Source organism: Eucalyptus grandis, chromosome 8 (assembly GCF_016545825.1).
Source record: "Eucalyptus grandis isolate ANBG69807.140 chromosome 8, ASM1654582v1, whole genome shotgun sequence".
In the NCBI taxonomy this organism is placed as follows: Eukaryota; Viridiplantae; Streptophyta; class Magnoliopsida; order Myrtales; family Myrtaceae; genus Eucalyptus; species Eucalyptus grandis.
Window position 1 is genome coordinate 67,679,894 of NC_052619.1, and position 21,380 is coordinate 67,701,273.

At 40.5% G+C, this 21,380-nt stretch overlaps 1 protein-coding gene across 1 annotated transcript; it reads right to left on the reverse strand.

The window, feature by feature from the left end:
* Positions 1-2,600: 2,600 nt before the first annotated feature.
* LOC120286486 lies at positions 2,601-3,941 on the reverse strand. The gene is made up of 4 exons (XM_039298717.1): positions 3,875-3,941; positions 3,154-3,304; positions 2,961-3,045; positions 2,601-2,836 (listed from the first exon to the last, which is right to left on the reverse strand). Exons 1-4 carry the CDS (start codon positions 3,936-3,938, stop codon positions 2,819-2,821), a joined length of 318 nt encoding a protein of 105 aa, XP_039154651.1. The 5' UTR covers positions 3,939-3,941; the 3' UTR covers positions 2,601-2,818.
* Positions 3,942-21,380: the final 17,439 nt, after the last annotated feature.

A 21,380-nucleotide genomic window follows, 5' to 3' on the forward strand; every position in this document is an offset into this window, starting at 1 on the left:
TGATATTTTTAATACAACCCACTCACATCCATACATCTTAATATGTTGTCGGTTCGAACTTGAGCTAGTAGAGCTTTAACATCTTGTCACGATGGTGTCATTGCTGGCTGTTGTGAACGACCCTTTAGGGAAGCGACTTAAAAAAGCACTCTCGACAAGCGCCGTATGTTGTATCGACACCGATATGTGTCCGACACGCGGCTTGACACGTTTCGACAAACGGTCAACGAGTGTTGGGAAATTCGACACGTGATCAACTTTTCAACACACTTCGACAAGCGGAGTCCGAAATTTCGACACGCACAAGTCGATTTTAAAAATTTTCAATATTCGATGGATCAAAATATAAATATATGAAAAATAATGAAAATAACAAAAATAAAAAGGAAATAAGAAAATTCTCACTCTCAAGTTTCTCATTTATAAGTTTTGACATCCTCGTGAGTGACGATGGAACACCTCTCTTCTCGTCAGCGTCGCTCTGACTTAAAGTTGTGATTTTTTTTTTTTGCTTCTTTCCGCCTCTCGCAAGCAACACCTACAAGTTATCTCTTTTGGTCTATGTCATTGGCTTGTAAGTTATCTCTCATATTTTCAATGGCGAATTTGATAGAGTTCTTATCCTGGATTTTCATTTTTCTCGAACCTTGTTTTACAGAGGAGCTCCAAGCCAGTCTATATCATGCATTCCAAACTCTGTTTGGGATTATAAGAAATCTCACTAATCTCCGACAAGTGTAAGAAAACATGACATGTTTCTTCAAATTTACTCTTTTGTGTTTGCAATTTTTGAATTTATCATTCAATCTCTGTCAAATTAAAACAATGAATGATATTAATAAGTATTGGATTAATATTTTTAGTATAAATTAGTTCTATACTATTATTATTATTATTATTATTATTATTATTATTATTATTATTTATTTTTTCATTTATATATAAAATATTTATTTAATATATAAAGTCAAAGCGTGTTGGAATTCTCTATTTTTTTTTAGAAATGATGTATCGCGTATGTCAGTCGTATCGTGTTACGTGTAGTATATCCGTATCGGTGTTACGTAGGAAGCAGTTTCCTCTCCGTCTCTCTCTTCCCATTCGTGGGTGGGCTTCTGAATTGAACCCACTAATTCTCTTATAGGTCCGGGGGTAAACGTTTGCAGGTCCGGGGTTAAACGTTTGCGTGTGCGCCACTTTTCTTGTACCACCACCAGCTCTTACTCTGCTTTATCGAGCTCAAAGAGCTCTCTCTCTCTCTCTCTCTCTCTCTCTCTCGAAGCTGCTTGCACAGTCGCAGACAGAAAGCAAAAGCCCGCTTCTCTTTCTTTTACTAGGATTTGAGTGTGATATGATTTTTTGAGATCCGATTCGCTTTCGCACTTGGTCCCTTTTCACTCAGGCTCTGTCTCTCTCTCACTCACGTCGGAAGCTTTCCCCTTTACTTTTTTTTTGGGGTCATAATGATGATAACTTTCAGTAATAACTTGAGTCTCATTCAACATCAAACATGGTAAGTTCGAAAGGACGAGTGTCCAAACGCTGACCATATCTGGCCGAACGACACTGGCGGCGGCCATGGACGAGTTCGGCATCGCCCGTGAACCACTCATCCAGATCTGGGCGTGGCCCTGGTGGTGGCGTAGAACTCGTCCGAAGAAAATGGAGCACAATGCCATGGCTGGTCGGAACTGGCTAATTTTTTCATGTTTTTGTAATTATCTTTTTAATGCTTCCTCGGATTCCCCTTCCCTAATCGCGTGTTTCCGTTGTGAAAGGAAGGGGGGGCATTGGCCCATCGAACCCTACTAGGACTCTTCTTTATGAGCTCTTTCCTCCTTTTGCCTTATGAATTTCCTTCCATTTCAATCGTGCCCAAAAAAATTCGTGCCAAGAACACGTCCTTTTTTCACTTAATCACATGTGAAGAATTAGTAGCCAACTAATAACCGGATAATCCTTTCTCTTCACTCTAAACCTGCCAAGAACACATTTTATTCAGCCCTCAATATTTTTTGCTTGGCCCTGGTGGTGGCATAGAACTCGTCCGAAGAAAATGGAGCACAATGCCATGGCTGGTCGGAACTGGCTAATTTTTTCATGTTTTTGTAATTATCTTTTTAATGCTTCCTCGGATTCCCCTTCCCTAATCGCGTGTTTTCCGTTGTGAGAGGAAGGGGGGGGGCATTGGCCCATCGAACCCTACTAGGACTCTTCTTCATGAGCTCTTTCCTCCTTTTGCCTTATGAATTTCCTTCCACTTCAATCGTGCCCAAAAAAATTCGTGCCAAGAACACGTCCATTTTTCACTTAATCACATGTGAAGAATTAGTGGCCAACTAATAACCGGATAATCCTTTCTCTTCACTCTAAACCTGTCAAGAACACATATTTTATTCAACCCTCAATATTTTTTTGCTTCATTGCTCTCCTAATTTAGCAGCGCACTTGTAATTTTGGCCCCATATGTTATATTTCCGTGCTTGTAGCATCATAGAGTTACGGATTACTAGTTCAGATTGGGCTCATTTCATCCAACCGTTTTCTTGTTATGTCCGTTGATGAAACGCGGATGTAACATAAAAAGAGAGGGGCCCCACTTAAGTAGTTGAAAAACCTCATTAATAAAGAGACAAAGGATGTGGCATATCCTCAATTGTCTCGAACATCATAGAGCATGTACACCAGAAAACCTAGGAAAAGACACCTAAACGAAAGCATGACCTACTGAATATTGACCATACAAACAAAAGGGACTCGACTAATCATAAGATGGGGTTCCCGATCGGCACAGCTCGACGCCTGGCGGGAGACGAAGTCAGAAGCAAAGGGAGAACTGCAAAACCAGAAAATACATTAGGATTTAAATTTGGCAAGAAAACCTGTTTTGACATGATTAGCAAAGTGAGATAACCCCGGCGCCCCCGCCGGAAGGGGGGTTGTTGTTGTTGTGGTCTCACATTAACGCAAGAACAACAGGAGAAGAAGGGCGTGTTCGGAGAGCCCTCGTTGGAAACACCAGCCTTGTCATCGGAAATACTTGACCTGCACAGGAGTACCCGTAGAATGTAAACATATTGAAGACTTAAGTATATGTTGTGCAACGAAATATCTTCCTAATTGGACGAAGCAAATACTGTTTAAGAAACTTACCGAGCGGCAGCTTTTTCTTCATCGTAAGTTGCCATCTTCTGGACCGCAACAGGGTGACCCGTAAACGATCCAGGGACAGTTGGATTTATGGTGTTAGTTCCATTGCTATCACCATTGTAGGGAGGTTGCTTCTTTCCTCGGGCAACATCATCTGGAGATTAAGCCAAGCACAACAACGTCAAAGATAAACGGGCCCATAAATAATAAGGAGAAATCATTGTCGGGAGGTTGCTTCTCTCTCTTTCTTTTTCTCTCTCGCTTCCTTTTTCCTCCCTCTCGTCTTTCTCTCTCTTTAGTTCTTGCTTTTCTTCTTTCCTCTTGTGTCCGCTCTCGCTCGAACTCGAGCTCGCAGCAGCCATGGTCACCTGAGCTTTGACATCTTGCCGATGGTGTCACTTCGAGCTCATGCTCGCGGAAGCCATGGCCCCTTGAGGTTCGGGCGCGTGGTTATGCATGCTCGATGGGAAAAGTAACGGAGAAGATGAGGAAAAAGCAAGTGCGCGCACGCAGAAAAAGATAACGGAGCGCGAGAGAGAGGAGAGAGAGGGAAATCTCAAGATTCATGCACGGCGAAACTTGTTTTTCAGGTGTCGCGCTTGGGAATGTCTTTTTCTTGACTTTAATAAATCTGTTTTACCTAATATGTTCCGCATAAATACTCGAGATTGAACGGACTGTAGCGAGAGAGAGAGAGAGAGAGAGAGAGAGAGAGAGATCCTACCCATGGTGACCGCGGAGCGACGAGAAGCTGTGGAGGTGGAGGAAGAGCGGCGAGGGCGATCCATATACTCCTATATTTATATAAAGGGGATGGTAAGGGCCGATCTATATTAATATATAGAAAGTCGGGATCAAGACAAATATTGGATAGGAATAGGACCATACAGTGTTGAAACCCCTCTCCATTCACGGGTGGGACGGGACCCTGGAGAGGGTGACACGTGTATGGTCCCGTCCTGGTGAATGGAGAGGGGTTTTCACAATGATCCCACTTCTATCCAATATTTTCTCGTTTCACACGGTATAATCCCACTCCTATCTAATATTTTCTTGGATCGTGGAAATATTTTCTTCTCCTTCTGAGTCACGTTCTTTTCAATAAGATGGCGAATCCCAAATGGAGCCCGACGCGGACTGCTTTTAAGCACATGGGGGCAAGCGAAATTTGGCTAGAATCATGTGACGCGCTTAAAGTGAGCGTGGAAAAGGAATGAAATATTCGAGATTCCTGAAATTATATCGTCCCCACCCCAATCCCTCTTGAGAATGTGAGGATTCGACCTCTCCACCTCCTCTTTCCATATTGAAAGGGTGGCCACTAGGGCAAATCCCAATCAGGTGATTGCATTGGATATTTAATATCAATTTTTATATAGATTCGAAAATTCTTTAGATAATTCACTTTTAATGACAGCCATGTATAAGAGACACATAATTTAAGAGAAAACCATCCTTGTAATCAAAATTAAGTTAATATTACGAAAAACCCCAAAACTAGTATACTTGTAATAAATATATTCCAAACTAATCAAAAGCCACAAATTGGTACACTTGTGATAAATTTATCTCAATTAGTTTCTGTTTAAATTTTATTGTCAAATTACTGAATTGAATGACACATGGTAATTGACAAAAACACTAGTTTAGGGCTTTACAATTTGTTTGTGACAAGTGTACCAATTTGTAATTTTTTATGGTATTAACCCAATTTAGTAGAAATTAACAGAGAATAAATTTATTACAAATGTATTGATTTAGGGTTTTTAGTAGTTTGGAGTTTTTTATGGTCAAAATATTATTTTGGGATAAATTTGTCACAGATATACCGGTTTGAATTTTTTGAACTATCAAGCCAATAAATTTCAAGCAAAAGCTTTTTATCAAATATTTATTTGATGCCCACTATATTAAATGATTGGTGAACAAAACCTCTTATGTGACAAACAAGTTTCATATTATTATGAATTTTGCAGGGTAAGCATAGGTCTATGTTAGAATTAGAAATAGGATGGAATTAGCTATAGGAACTGGTTAAGTTTCAAGTTCCTGTGACTACTGATTTGATTCCTGATTCCCGATTCCCGATTTCACAAAAAGTGGAATTGGTAACATGCGGTTCGGTTCCAAGTTCCTGGGTAAGAATCGAACTGGAAATCAAGAACCAGAAACAAATGAATGTTTGATCTTTCTTTTGAAAATTTTAATTAGATTATGATATTGCCATGGATATGTGAAGTAGATGTATCAAGATAACACATCAACGTAGATGGAGGGATGTGATGAGATGAGTCCAATCATAGAATTGGAATCGTTGGGTCATGAAAGTGAAAAAGAGCCATCTACGAGCACGACAAACAAGGTACACAAGGTACTTAGTTCTCATCTCCCTTCTCATAAGCACAAATATACGTATGATGTCTAGAATCATTTTTCGAGAGTCATAAATGAGGAGACAAGAAAAAAAAACATATAAGGTAAAGTGCGGTGCATTCACTATGGAGCTAAGTATGTGTACCGAATTGCTAATGTTACTTTTACAATGAGGAAGCACTTGAAAAACATACCAAATTGCTCTTGCATTGTCGATAAGAAGCAAAAATTCTTTGCACAATGTCAAGCGGACATGTGTGGCAAGTCAGGTGGAGATACTAGTGTTAGCAGTCTCTTATCAAAGGTGGACATTTGATCAACGTTGTTGCAGCCACATATTTGATCAAGATGAAGACATCCTCTGCCTTCATAATTGACAAGAAGTAATCAGTATATACCGAGAATGTTCGGTGGCGAAGGAATAAGGAAACAGAAGAAAAAGGAAAATTATGCCACGCCTAGTGACAAGGAGGGTTGGGCGTGGAGACGCCTGAATGAGTAAGTAGGATTTCGAAATCTACACACAAGACCCAATTTACAAAGTGGTTAGTAAATATGAATAGGATAGAATCAAACTTTAAAAATTGAAAAAAAAAATGCAAGTAAAGTAGCCTTACCAATAGAAATGATGGCGCCCACTAGGGGTGAGTATAGCTTGAGTGGGCGGTTCCCACATTTAAATCAGTAACCATCAAGAACTCTTGTTGGTTCCTTAAATTCACCCGAGAACCGGATTGCTAGTTCGGTTTCGATTGCCGGGTGGGTCCATAGAACTAGTCTCTCAATCCCTACAAAATTGCATATATCAATTAATATCAAGTTGAACCTAATTTCTATTTTAGAGCACCAAAACTTGTTCAAATTTATATTTTGCTCTTAATTTCATATCATGATGACAAAGCACCACTACATTTGCGGACATCTCCAATCGGTCCTCTCCTTCCTCTTCGTTCGTTTATTTTGTTTTGATTAAGAAAGCAAATAAATGAATTATTGGAATGAAAAAAAAAATAAGTAAGGGATTAGTCATATTATACACCCAAGAAACAAAATTAATCAATAATATTTAATAACTACAAATACACATATATGTGCATATATATTTGGTTAAAATACCAAAAAATAATTAAGTAATTGTGATGGAATTTATTTTTTAATATATATATACGAGTCCGGTCCGGTGGGCGATTCCACATTTAAAATCGGGAACCAAAGCGGTACTCACCTTGGTTCCATTAAATTGGAATCAAAAGCTGGACTAGCCTCCATCGGAGCCATTGGTTTCGATCCTATTCGGTCCAATTCCGAGTGGTTTGGGTAGTTCATGATTCTTTTGCGCACCCCTAATGCTCGCAGAAGGTGCATTTGGTACAACTTTTCCAAGGGACTTTCGTCCTTCAAAGCCCCTTGAAAAAATGCTGAGGTGTTTGATAAGATTTCTAAATGGGCTTTTGGTCGAATGCGACATTGGAAAAGCTAAAAGCCCAATGTTAACTAGCATTAGATTGTCAACATTTAGCTAAATGTTGAAGCTAGTTTTTTCTTTCAATACTACCTTAATCAATTCTTCAAATTTTCGATTTTGTCTTCATTATTATTTTTTAATTAAAAAATGATCCAAACGCTTCACCGGTCCACAAAGGGTTATGGCCATTGACAAGCTAGATCTAGCACAAACGACCATCAATTGAGGTCGCCCAAGGTTAGGCAACCTCCGGTGAGGATTCACGCAGCCTAGGTGAGCGCCGCTTGAGGTCACACAACCTTGGGTGACCCAGCGGCACACAACCAAGTGATTGTCGCCTAGGTCTAGCGACCTTAGGCGACGGTCACCTAGGGTTGTGTGAGTGAGGGCTCGCACAACCCTAGGCAACCATCATTTGGGTCATGCAACCTCCGGCGACATTGTCCAAGGTCGCAAGAGAGGTTGACTCAATTGATAGTTGTCGACGCTAGTAGCTCTTCACCGGACCAACGAAGGGATTGGGTTAATTTTAATAAAAAAAATATTAAAATATTATAAATAAAAAAAAAAACCTAAATTCTATTGCAAAAGATTTTTTTTTTTTTTTTTTTTTTTTTTTTTTTTTATCAAACACAATTTGCATTTTTCCAAATAGTTTTGGCTTTCAGCATTTGCATTATACTCGAAGCCCATTTGCAAAGCTAAATCAAACACAATAATTGAATATGATAATACTAAAAAATAGCTTTAGACATTCCATGTTCGTGATTACAGTGATAGTGGTTGGTTTCTTTTCTTTTTCGATTTTTGGCTAGTCTAGCATTTAGAAAAGAGAACTCAGGGATCGTGGCCTCACTCAAAGCACACTTTGTCGCAGGGATAAGCAGTTTTCAAGTTCCGTTCGAAACCCGAAACCTACCCGTTATAACAAATTCCCTAATTTTTGGAGCTTAGAATTTATCATGCGTATTTAGGAACCTAAAACTTATTATGTCACAAGCTTCGGGGTCGATTGCAAGGCCTATCCTGGTTCCACCTATACTCTTGATTAAAATATTGTAGTGAATCATTACCTCTAATGACTATCATTTGCTACAATTTATTAATCACAATTCATATTTAAACATATAATACTTTGAAATATTAATAAAGTAAAAGTCACAGTCATAGATATTATCGAAAATGGAAGTTTAAACTAGTAATTTGGAATTACATATCATTGGACACCATGGAATCATGTAAGATTGCGCAAAAACATAGGACGAGAAAAACTCGAAGACTTGTTTCAAATTCATGTTCCAAGTTCCCGATTCCATCTAGAACCTACAACTTGCTCATCAGAACAAATTCCGAACTTGGAACCCACTCTTCATATTATGAAACTTAAAATCGGATTGGCTCCCATCGGTTCGATTTTTAGGTTTCCAATTCTACTTTGGAATCATGCTAAGCCCTACTTTGTCGTCACCAACCAAAAGCCCCCCAGTCAACTGTGCACATGTTTTAAAATCACTAAAAATTTGATTGCCCATATAATCAAATCTTCTAACAATCTTATAGCTTCCACGATTGAATTCGCCTATATTAGAAAATAATCTTTTCCCGATCAGCAGTCCGTGAGTCTATCCAACTGTCTCACCAGCAGTCTATTGACTTATCGCCTTCATTGATCGTCCTAAGCACTTGTGTATTTAGGATTTTATTGAACTGTTCACCTATTAGTACTTTCAAGTCATCACAAACTTCCCATTGCATTTGACTTGCTCACCCTTAGTCAAGATTACTCCAATTTTTAGAAGTCCTTCAGCTTAGCACTTATTCAAATTGATGTCACGTGAAAATAACATCTGCATTTACCGAGTCATCAAATATAGTAGATGGTTTTGTCAAGTTCAAAATGTTGAGGTTTTCTTGACAGATACCAGTAGAACTACTCACCCCTAGCCATGAATGCTGACTGTTGTTTTTTTCAACCACCGCCAATCGTGGTGGCCTCGATTGGTGGCCTCTAACCATCTATCACTTCCTTGCCTCTTTGAAAAGCATAGAATTAACACGAAAGACGTGCGAAATTATCTTACCGGGAGGAGACAAAAAGATCTTCATTAGGGAGATACTCAATTGGCTCTTTGACTATCTTCAAAACAGACCAGGAAGGGTCACCTGTGAATTGTTTCTAGGTCGATGTTAGATCAACAATTGCTAACAAGTACTTTAGCGTGCAGTGGTACTTCATCCTACGTACATATCAAACAGATACAGATTGCCTTTTGTTGCTGTTGCAGGAGTGAATTTGCCATGTTCAATCTGTCTCCATCTCTATAACGTTGATAGGGAATTGCAACTCTCAAGCGAGGTTTGCATGGACAAGGGCTACCTCAAGAAAGCCGATCGAGAGGGTGATGGATGGGATGGTATACTCGGGGCACTATGGGTGAGGGGTTGGAGGCCGAAGCAGCCAAAGACGACGTAAAATTATCAAATATTTTCAATTCTATCTTAGGTCGTACAAAACACGTGATATAATTTTCTATAATCTGGAAAATATCGAAAGATTTCTAGGTCCACCTTATTTTATCCCATCCCAATTTGAATCGAACCACCAAACACTGCCATAATGCGCATTAGACTAGGTTTTTAACACACATTATCGTAGCAACGTGAAATATATGTGAACGTCCTCCGAAGTTCGATGGGCAAGAAAGACCCAAACGGAATCAGCTGATAAGCGCGCCCGCTAGTCAATGCATGGTTTTTAAAATGGATCATGTGAAACTCCTGGATCATACATGTCCATCGACGTAGGATTTAGGATCTTGTTAGGCTAGGGACTTGGATTAACTCAATTACTTCCAAACATAATGATACAACATTGAAGAATAATTACTTGACCATATAATATGGAGCGTTAATTTTTGGGAAAAGTGTCGGAAAAGTTCTAAACATATTGCATTTGTGCTAATTTAATCTTATATATTTTAATGATGCCAATTTAGCCATAAACCTTTTGATTTGCTGGCAATTCAATTCTTTCGACTAATTTTGACCGAATATTATTGATGTGGACATTGACTAGCTAATGTGTCATGATTGGTACTAACATAGATAATTTTTAATAAATCTAAAGCACAATGTCATTGCATTCATGTCTGAAGTGGCAAGTTGTTAAAAAATTTAGAACTAAATTAACATAATTAAAAAATTTAGAATTAAATTAACCGCCATATTATAAATTGAGGACTTTTTAAACAATTTTGTCAGGTAATGCGCTAGTCTTTGCCTAGTGGCAATTAATATGGTCGAGGTACATGACACGTTCATTAAGCGCAGTGTCCATTTAGTTACCAGGCAACAAAAACTTCATCCATAAAAAAGCTTATCGTATACGAGGGTCAAATTTCACGGGAGCTAGTAGTGTCGCGGACAAAAGTAAATAATTAACAAGAGCCCAATTGACCTTCAAGCTCCACAATTTAGAATAGAAAGAAAAAAGGCTGATTTGGCTTTTTGCGCTCATCATGGACAGAAAGATGCATGATTAACATATAATTAATCACAAAAAACAACGATGTTTCGAACTTTAGATGCCCTAAACTTTTGAGTATGCCTTGTGGGTGCTGCCAAAAAGTAAAGGGAATTAAATTAATGGCCCGAAACGGGTTATTAAAAGTTAGAGGTGAGATTGATTATTAAACGCCCAAAAAAGCAGTCAGCGCTACAATAAAACGCACCAGTCAACCTCAATCTACGCCATTGACCACCACGCGCCTTCCGCCTTCTTACCGCGTGTCCAATGTGTCCAGGGGAGAGGGTGGGGACGCGTAAATTTTATGAGTGGGTTTCGACTCCCACGCCCTGCAAGAGATAGGGCAAAAGTCTGAGCGTGAGTGTAGAGTAGGAATAGAGTAGGACTGACAAAAAAAAAAAAATGTGTCCGGTTGGACCAAAACGGTTCCATGTTTTAACCGACTACAACGTCGTGGCTGACTAAATCATTCATTCATAATTTAGTGGCACTGGCAAAGCCAGCCTCACTAGTGGCTTTGGTGGTGAGGCCTGAGTCGTGGTTGTACGAGGCTCGACCTCACCTTGGTTAGGCAAGGTTGAGCTCCCCCAACCATCGGCGAGATGGCTCGATCAGCAAAGTCGAACTCACCTACCCAAGGTGAGGCTAAGCCTTGCCAACCACAACGAGGCTTGGGCCAATGAGTCTCACTGTGGCACAATGTTGCCGGAGGTTTGGCGATGCTCCAGCAAGGTCGCTAGTCCTCGTCTAGTTGGTCGGCCATGGCCGAGACCCGCGACAGAACAAAAGGAAGAAGAAAATGGAAGAGAAAAGAAAAAAATCAGAATTGATTTTAGGAATTATTCTCGAAAACAATAAATAACTTTTTCTTCTTATTAATTCTAGAAAAAAACCACCAAAAACCTCAAATTTTGCCTAAAGTAACAAATTTACCCAAAACTTTTTTTGTGACATGAAAAACTTCGAAATTTGTCAATCATGACACATTTACTCCAAACTTTTTTTTGTGATACAAAAAATTCTGAACTTCTATCCGTGTAACACATTTACCCTAAACTATAAGGCATTTTGGTCTTTTTACTTTTTAAATTTTTTTTCTTTTTTTTCTTCTACTTCTCTCTTCCCTTAGCCAGCCATGGGAGCTAGTGAAGGCACCCCTCGTCGACGCCGACTTCCTTCCGCCATGGCCGGCGGCGCAGAGGGAAGAGTGAAGAAAAAAAGAAAAAAACAGAAAAATAAGACGAAAATGCCCTTGATATGGTAAATATGTCACAATTTGCAAAGTTTGAAGTTTTCATGTCCAAAAAAAAGTTTGGAATAAATTTGTTACTTTGAACAAAGTTTGGGGTTTTTGTAGTATTTTCCCTTAATTCTATTTCAAATATATTCCTAGGAAAAAAATGATTTTGTTCTCGGAAAAAAATTACCAAATGGATTTATGTTCCTTTTTTGCTTACGGGTATAAAGTAACATAATCAATTGTTTTTGGGTAAAAAAACTGATTTTTGTTACGGAAAAAAATGGGAAAATGTCACAAATAGTCCTATATTTTCACTCGATGTCGATTTCGTCCCTGAACTTTCGATCGGCTCAATTTGGTCCCCGAACTATTGATAAAATGTCCGATCTGGCCTCTAAACTTTTCGAATGGCTCGATTTGGTTCATGGAACTATTAATAAAATGTCATTTAGTCCCGAACTTCGATCGGCTCAAGTTGGTCCCTAAACTATGATGAAATGTCCGATCTAGTCCTTCGTTACTATTTTTCTTTTTTTCCTTTTTTTCATTTTTTTTTCCTTTTTTTCCTTTTTTTCCCTTTTTTTTCCTTTTCTTCCTTTTTTTTTTTTTTTTTTTTTCGCTTTCCCTCCGCCGGAGCCGGCGGAGGGCCGGCGTCCGGCGAGGGAGCCCCTCGCCAGATCGGCGAGGCCCCTCGCCGGCGTCCCTCGCAAGCGGGCGAGTCCCTCGCCGATCTTGCGAGGGAGCCCCTCGCCCGACGCCGGCGAGGGGCTCTCCCTCGCAGATCTGGCGAGGGGCCGTCCTCGCCGGCGTCTGCGAGGGAGAGCCCCTCGCCGGCGTCGGGCGAGGGCGAGGGCGAGGGGCTCCCTCGCCGGCGTCCCTCGCAAGCGGGCGAGGGGCTCTCCCTCGCAGATCTGGCGAGGGAGAGCCCCGCGCAGACGCCGGCGAGGACGGCCCCTCGCCAGATCTGCGAGGGAGAGCCCCTCGCCCGCTTGCGAGGGACGCCGGCGAGGGAGCCCCTCGCCCTCACCCTCGCCCGACGCCGGCGAGGGGCTCTCCCTCGCAGACGCCGGCGAGGACGGCCCCTCGCCAGATCTGCGAGGAGGCCCCTCGCCCGACGCCAGCGAGGGCTCTCCCTCGCAGACGCCGGCGAGGACGGCCCCTCGCCAGATCTGCGAGGGAGAGCCCCTCGCCGGCGTCGGGCGAGGGACTCGCCCGCTTGCGAGGGACGCCGGCGAGGGGCTCCCTTGCCGGACGCCGGCCCTCCGCCGGAGCCGGCGGAGGGAAAGCGAAAAAAAAAAAAAAAAAAAAGGAAAAAGGAAAAAAAAAGAGGAAAAAGGGAAAAAAAAAAAAAAAATAGTAACGAAGGACTAGATCGGACATTTCATCATAGTTCGGGGGCCGGCTGGCCGTCGAAAGTTCGGGGGCTAGATCGGACATTTATTAATAGTTCGGGGCCAAGTGGCTCCATTCAGTTTAGGGTATATCGGACATTTATTAATAGTTCGGGGGCCAAAGTGGTGACCCAATCGAAAGTTCGGGGACGAAATTGGACGTTGAGTGAAAATATAGGAATTTATTTGTGTAATTTTAAAAAAAATATACCTAATATGGGGCCCGGGAAGAAAGAAACTTCCCTTCCCTTCTAGAAGGGAAGTTGCTTTTAAGGTCAGGGCCCACCTTAAATTGGAACTTCGCTTCTTTTTACTTAAAAAGAAGAGATCCCCAGGCAGTTCGAAGAAGAGATCCCAGGGAGTTCTTTTTACTTAAAAAAGAAGAGATCCCAGGGAAGTTCAGTTAAAAAAGAAGAGATCCTGGCCAGTTCTGAAGAAGAGATCCCAGGGGAGTTCTTTTTACTTCAAAAAGAGATCCCTCGGAAGTTCAGAAGGGAAGTTCCTTTTAAAGGTTGGCCCCGACCTTAAAAATGCAACCTTTAAAAGGAACTTCCCTTCTAGAAGGGAAGGGGAAGGGAGTTTCTCTCTTCCCGGGCCCCATCTTAAAATCTTAAAAGAAAGTTCTTTAAGATGGTGTCCTTTTTAAGGTCACACCTTAAGAAGTATACTAGTTTTTAATTCCTAAGCAAGTATACTTGTTTAAAGTTCTACAATTCGTTTATTATTGGTATACCGATTTGTATTAATACAATTTAACGGAAATTAAAATGGAGTAAATTTGTCATAAATGTATCAATTTATGGTTTTTGATAAAAAAAAATTAATTTTAGGTAAATTTATTACAAGTATTTAGATTTACAGTTTTCGTAATCAAAAAATTATTTTAAAATAAATTTATCACATATATAATAATTTGGAATTTTTCAAAATATTAACTCATCAAATTTCAAGAAAACAATTTTTATCAAATGTTGATTTGATGCCCACTATATTAAATGTTAAAAGTGAACAAAACCTCTTTTGTGACAAACAAGCTTCAAATTATTATGAATTTTGCATGGTATAATAAATCATTAAAGGTAAGTGTTGATACCTGAATTTTTGTTAACCTTTTAGATATTCGTTTGGAAAGGATAAAAAAAGAAGGGGCAAGAAAAAAAGGATTAATACCTTGAAAAACCCAAAATTGGTACACTTATGACAAATTTACCTCGAACTATTTATTTTTTTTGACCATATAAACACCAAACTGGTACACTTGTGACAAATTTACTCCGACTAACCATAAAAAACTCTAAACTGGTACATTTATGACAAATTTACCCCAAACTAATTTATTCAACCGCAAAAAATCTCAAACTGGTAAATTTATAACAAATATACACTCTGTTAAATTTGATTAATACCACAAAAAAATCACAAAAATTGTAAATTGTGACAAATGGAACATAAAATCCAAAATTGGTATACCGATCAAATGTCACGTGTCATTTAACTTAATAATTTGACAGTAAAAATTAACGAAAACTAACATAGGATAAATTTGTCACAAGTGTACCGGTTTTGGGTAAAGTTGTCAAATGTATGCTAGTTTGGGATTTTTAATGGTCAAAAAAATAGTTTTTGGTAAATTTGTCACAGGTGTATCGGTTTGGGGTTTTCAGGATATTAACCCAAAAAAAAAATGAAATGAAAAAAAAAAAATTAAAAATGATGATGATGATGATGATGATACTTAGCGGGTAGGGGGCCAGCCCCTTCTTCCCTCTGGCCCATCTTTTGGTTTCTCTTTTTAGCCCATTTCTCTTATGTCTTTTGGGCCCACTAGAGAGTAGAGACCAAGAAATGAGAGCAAAGGCCCGGCCCCAGATTTTCCCTCTTTTCCTTCACGGGCTGACCAAACTGAAAAATGACGGAAGAAGGGGGAAGGTCGCGCGAGCTGCGTCCGTGGGCGCATGTCACGCGAAGGAAGGACGCGCGAGTGACGAGTGAATCAGAGGTGCCCACTCGGAGTTTAGGATCAGGATCTCAAACCGCCGAGCAGCAAGCCAGGTCGCGCGAGCTGCGTCCGTTTGGCTTTGAGTCTCCCCCAACGCCGGAACTACCTACCCTCACCGGCGCAGCCAGCAGTTTGAGGCCGCACCAGTCAGTTCACTTCGCTGCATTTTTGTGTAAATTTGTTTGGATAGATAAAATTGTTGCTGTTAAGTGCGTGAGTTCGGTGAGATTATTTTTAAGATTTTATGACCGCCGGAGTAGACCACCGGCGATAGGCCGGCACCGTTGGTGGCGTAGTCCGATGGTCGGTGGTGGTTCGGAGAGTTTGGCCGTCTGATATAGAGCGGTGGCCGTAGTTCTGGTTTTGTGCGATGGAGTTGTTGCTTCAGCCAAGGGTCTGCTGGTGAGGAAAACTTCGGAGAAGGAGTTGCAAGGTTGAAGATGAAGGGAATAAGACAAAGAGAAAAAAATCGAATAAAAAAGGTTGGGCTGGGGTACTGTTCATGGGCTAGGAGTGAGTGGGTTTGAATTCCAATGAGAAGTGGCCTAAGAATATAAAGCGTTGGGCTAAGAATCAAGAAATGAAGATGGGTTGGAGGTTGGGTGATTTTTGTTCTAAGAAAATATTAGTGGGCCTATTTGATTAATTCTGAGTGGGCTTTTAGGGTTAATATTTTTAGTCCAATCCGATCCGATGGGGTTCAGGTCGGTTTATTGGGTCGGGTCTCTTGACCCGGTCCGAGTTTCTTATATGTTAATATTAAATAATAATAATAATAATAATAATAATAAATAAATAAATAAATAAATAAATAGATCGAGAAATACTTAAAAATTTAAAATTCAGAAATGATAAAAAATTTTAAAATTTTATGAAATAATAAAAAAAAATTAGAAAATTGAAAATCAATAAAAAAATTTCTTTTAGAAAATTTTAGAAAAATTGGAAAGCCCTTTAAAAATATTAAAACCCAAAATCTAGATAAGTCTTAAGCGCTTTACAATAGAATTCTTTATTTTAGATTGTCTTTTTTTTTTTTTTAGGGATAATATTAGGATACTTGTGTGCTCCCCCTTACGACTATACTTGATTGCGTTTTTCAATGTCTTGGATGTCATTTCCTATTCTAGAATGGTTAGGATGATACCTAGAATTCTTTGATAGGCTGCTATAGCATTAGTTAGCATGATCAAGTTAGCTACCGAGAGGGGGTTAGCTTTAGGGTTAACATAATTAAAGTTCTCGAGTTTAGAATTTCTGTTGCGTAAATAGTAAGATATTTTCTCGTATCTTATTGGGCTTCTAGTCGACTCTAAAAGAGCTAGTGGCAACTTCTTAATTAAAATTCGCATAGGCTTAATTGATTAAAAATGTGAACGTTTGACGTAGTGCGAGATATAAGCTTGGGATAGCTCGAGTTAATAAAAAGCCGTCGACTTGAAGTTGACAAAACCCCTAAATCTAACTCTCTCTCCCCTAATGGGTTAAGATGCGACAGTAAGCATGGGTCCATGGTAGAATTAGAAATAGTACCAAATTGGTGATAGGACCAGTCAAGTTTCAAGTTCCCATGACTATCGATATGGTTCCTCGTTCCTGATTCCACAAAAAGTGGAATTGGTAATATGCGATTCAATTCAAGTATTTGGGTAAGAATCAAATTGGAAATCAAGAATTGGAAACATATGAATGTTTAATCTTTATTTTGAAATTTATGATAATATTCTACTATTGTTATATATATGTGAATTAGATGTATCAAGAACAACACATCAATTAAACTAGAGGGATGTGATGAGATGAGTCCGATCATAGAATTGGAATTGTCAAGTCATGAAAGTGAAAAAAAGCCATCTGCGAGCGGGACAAACAAGGTAAACAAGGTACCTAGTTCTAGTCTTCCTCCTCATAAAAAGCAATATGCATCCGATGTCTGGAATCATTTTTTGAGAGTCATAGATGAGGAGACCAAAAAAAAGGAAAAACATATAAGGTAAAATGCATTCACTATGGAGCTGAGTAAGTATCCAAGTTGCTAATGCTACTTCTGCAGGGAGGAAACACTTGAAAAACATGCCGAATTGCTCTCGCATTGTAGATAAAAAGCAAAAATTCTCTACACATCGTCATGCAGATATGGGTGGCAAGTTAGGAGGAGATACCAGTACTGATCGTTTATTATCAACATGGACATTTGATCAACATTGTTGTAGGCACATATTTGATCAAGATGAAGACATCCTCTGCCTTTATAGTTGACGACAAGCAACCAGTACATACGAAGAACATCTTGTGGCGAAGGAATAAAGAAATAGAAGAAAAGAAAAATTATGCCACGCCCAGTGGCAAAGGGCGTAGAGACTAGACATGCGTGAATGAGTGAGTAGGATTCCGAAATCCATACGCAACACAGAACATACACGGTGGTTAGTAAATCGGAATAGGATAGAACCATATTTAAAAAATAAAAGTAAAACTGCAAGCAATGTAGCCTTACCAACAGAAATGATAACAGCCCATAGTCTTTTTTTTTTCCTCTGACCATAGTGTCTTGTTTAAGAGAGGGTGAATTCCTAAATAACCCCAAATTTTAGATTCAATCCCAAATCTATCCCAAACTTCTTTTATCTAAAAAAAACCCAAACTTTAGGTTTATTTCCAAATCTACCTTTAACTTTTCTTTTGTTTCAGAAATAACTCTAAACTTTAGATGTAGTCCCAAATTTGCCCTGATTTTTGTTTTGTCTAAAAAAAATTACCAACTTTTAATCTATTCTAAACTCTACCTGTGATCCAATCCCAACTTAATTGGCATTTCCACGTCAATAATAAATACGTATTGGCAATGCGACATGGAAAGTTATCTTAAAAATAAAACTGCTTTAGGATATAAAAATTAGGGATAGAGGGCTAATAGGGAAAAGTGTTAAAAAAAAAGTCATAAACCTTTTGCATTTGTGTCAATTTAGTTCTAAACCTTCTTTTGGTGCCAATTAAGTCTTAAACCTTTTACGTTGTGCCAATTCAGTCCTTTTGCGGCCAATTTTGGCAAAATTTTGCTGATTGGACGCCGGTTGGTTGACGTGACTGATTGGCGCTAACGTGAACAACTTTTAATAATATTTTAATATTTTAATATTTTTATTTCTTTTTCTTTTTCTTTTTTCTTTTTCTTTTTTTCCTTCTCCTCCTTCTTCGCCCAACCGGTCGCTAGACCTCGGCGACCGGCCGAGGTGATGGCCGAGAGAAGTCGAGGTCGACCTTGCCGACCACCTCGCCGGTGGCTATGAGGGCGAGCCTTGCCCGCCCGGCGCGAGGGCCGCCCTTGAGGCCGGGCGACGAGGCTCGCCCATGGCCGGCGGGTAAGCCTCAAGCTGGCTTCGCCCGGGCTAGCGGGGCTTGCTCGTTGGCCATTGGTGAGGCTCGACCCTCACCCATTCGGCGAGGGTGAGCCTCGTCGCCACGGCCTCGAGGGCAGCCTCACACCCAGCGAGCAAGGCTTGCCCTCACGACCACTGGCAAGGTGGCCGACGAGGTCGAGGTCAGCCTCGTTGGCCATCGCCTCCGATCACCGAGGTTCGGTGACCAGCTAGACAAAGAAGGAGGAGATGGAAAAAGAAACAAATAAAAAATAAAATAAAAATAAAAATATTAAAATATTATTAAAAGTTGTCCACGTTAGCGTCAATCGGATCACGTCGACGGTTGGCGTCCAGTCGGCAAAATCCGGCCAAAATTGGTAGGAAAGGACTAAATTGGCACAATGTAAAAAGATTTAAATTTAATTGGCACTAAAAAAAGGTTTAGGACTAACTTCGCACAAATAGGGTAAATTTAGGATTAGAGTAAAAATTGATGATTTTCTTTTCGACCAAAAAAAATATTGGGATAAATTTGGTATTGGACCTAAAGTTTGAGATTTTTTTCTAAGACAAAGAAAAGTTCAAAGTAAATTTGGGATTAAACTTAAAGTTTCGAGTATTTTCTAAGGAAAAAATTTGGCACAAATTTGAAATTAGACCTAAAGTTTAGGGTCTTTTCTAAGACTAAGGCTCCGTTCGTTTCGCGGAAAATAACTTCCAGGGAAAATATTTTCGAAATTTCCGGTGTTCGGATGGCGGAAAATGCACGGTCAACGGAAAATATTTTCCGGTCAACGGAAAATCCCTCATGAAATCGTGGAAAATGATTTCCTCTTTTCAAAAAGAGGAAATCATTTTCAAACTCGCGCGAGCTCTCGCGCTTCCGCTACTTTCTCCTTCCTTCATTAGTTCTTGTTCTCTCTCTCTCTCTCTCTTTCTTGCTCTCTTTGTGATGGTAAGCCCCGACAACGTCGGAGAAGGGATCGCCTCCGCCCTCCTCGGCCGCTCTTGCCCGCTTTGCTCCGGCCGGGCGTCGCCGCCGTCGCGGCGCTCCGCTTCCCGGCGGCTTGAAGCCGCTCGGGAGGATCCGGCTCAAGAGGAGCACCGCGGCGCTTAGGGAGGCTCGCGGGGCCCGTCGTCCAGGCCGCTCGTCGTGCAGCCGCGAGCCGTGAGCTCGTCGGATCCGGCGGCGGAGCTCGCGGCTTGCCGGATCTAGCGGCAGAGCTCGGGCTCCCGATCCGGGCGAGCTCGAGCTGTCGCCCATCCGGCGCTCGGTGAGATCGGCCGAGCCTCGAGCTCGCCGGATCGCGGCGGAGCTCGCGGCTCGCCGGATCTAGCGGCGAGCTCGAGCTCCCGATCCGGGTGAGCTCGAGCTGTCGGCGAATCCGGCGAGCTCGGGTGACATCGGCCGAGCCTCGAGCTCGCGATTTGGCCACCGGGTCTTGGTCGGCCGCAGCGCCGGCCATCGTCGGCAAGGAAGGAGGTGGCGGCGGCGGAAGGAGGAGGAAGAAGGAGGAGGAAGGAGGCGACGGCGGACGAAGCCGCTCGGGAGGAAGAAGGAGGAGGAAGGAGGAAGGAAAAGAAAAGAAAAAAAGAAAAAAGAAAAATTTCTATTTTAAAAAATATAAATAATTAAAAAAATCATTTTCTAAAAAATATAAATAAATAAAATAAATTTTTAGTCAATTAAAAATATTAAAATTCAATTTTTGATAATTTTTCCAAGAAAATGTTTTAGCTAACGAACAGTGGAAAATATTTTCCACTCAAATTTTAGAGTTTAGTAGAACACAGGAAAATAGAGTCATTTTCCGGAAAATGACTTCAGGAAAAATGTTTTCCAGGAACTTGTGATATTTTAGTGAAACGAACGGAGCTAAATAAAGTTTGGAGCAAATTTGAGATTAGACCTAAAATTTAGAGGTTTTCAAGGAATTAGCCCGTTTAAGAGGTGGTTTTCCAACTTTTATAGGTCTTGGACAAACTCAATAATTGAATGAGGCATTCCATCTTTGTGATTATAGCGATAGCGGTTAGTTTCTTTTTCTAGTTTTGGCTGGTCTAGCATTTAGAAAAGAAAACTTAATGATCATGGCTTCACTCAATACGCTTCACTCAATGCACACATTTTTCGTAGGGATAGACGATTCCAGGTTCTGTCCAAGTTTCAGAAATCTTGAAACTTGCCCATCGAAAAAAATTTCCTAATTTTTAAAACTTAGCTTTTACTCTGTATGCTCAGGAACCTGAAACTTTTATTTGCAAGCTCAAAACATCGCGTGATCGGTCTACCCGACTAATTACCGAACACTGAGCATCACGGGCTTTCTCGCGACCTCTGAAGAAAAAGTGTCGTGCTAAATCTGATCGCGCGTGCGGTTGATTAGGTGTATGGTCGCGCGATGTTGTACTGTAAATTCATGTGAAGGAGGTGGTGATGATCGCAAATTTCGGGTAAATATGGGGGCCGAATTTGAATTATTTGGCGATGTAGGTGGATGGGTGTGCGGGGATGTGGGAGGTAATCAACGGTGCCAAAAAAGGTAAGGTGTGAGAGTAACAGGGCGCACTTGCCCTCATGTCCATTTCGCAAATGGGAACGATGTGGTCTTCTTCTCTCCTTCTCTCTCCCTTTCTTTTTCTCTGTTTTTTTAATATTAATTTCTTTTGTTCTTTCTTATTTAGTTTATTAAATTGAATTTTTGGCCCTTTATTTTCTCTCTCTTTTTCGTTCGCTAATATTTTCTCCTAAAGTAGTTCCATGTTTTACCGACCACAACGACGTGGCCGACTATAAATCATTCATTCATGATCTTGTCCAATCTTTCACTTGAGCAAGTAGCAAATTGACCGACAACACGGCGTAGTGGCGGC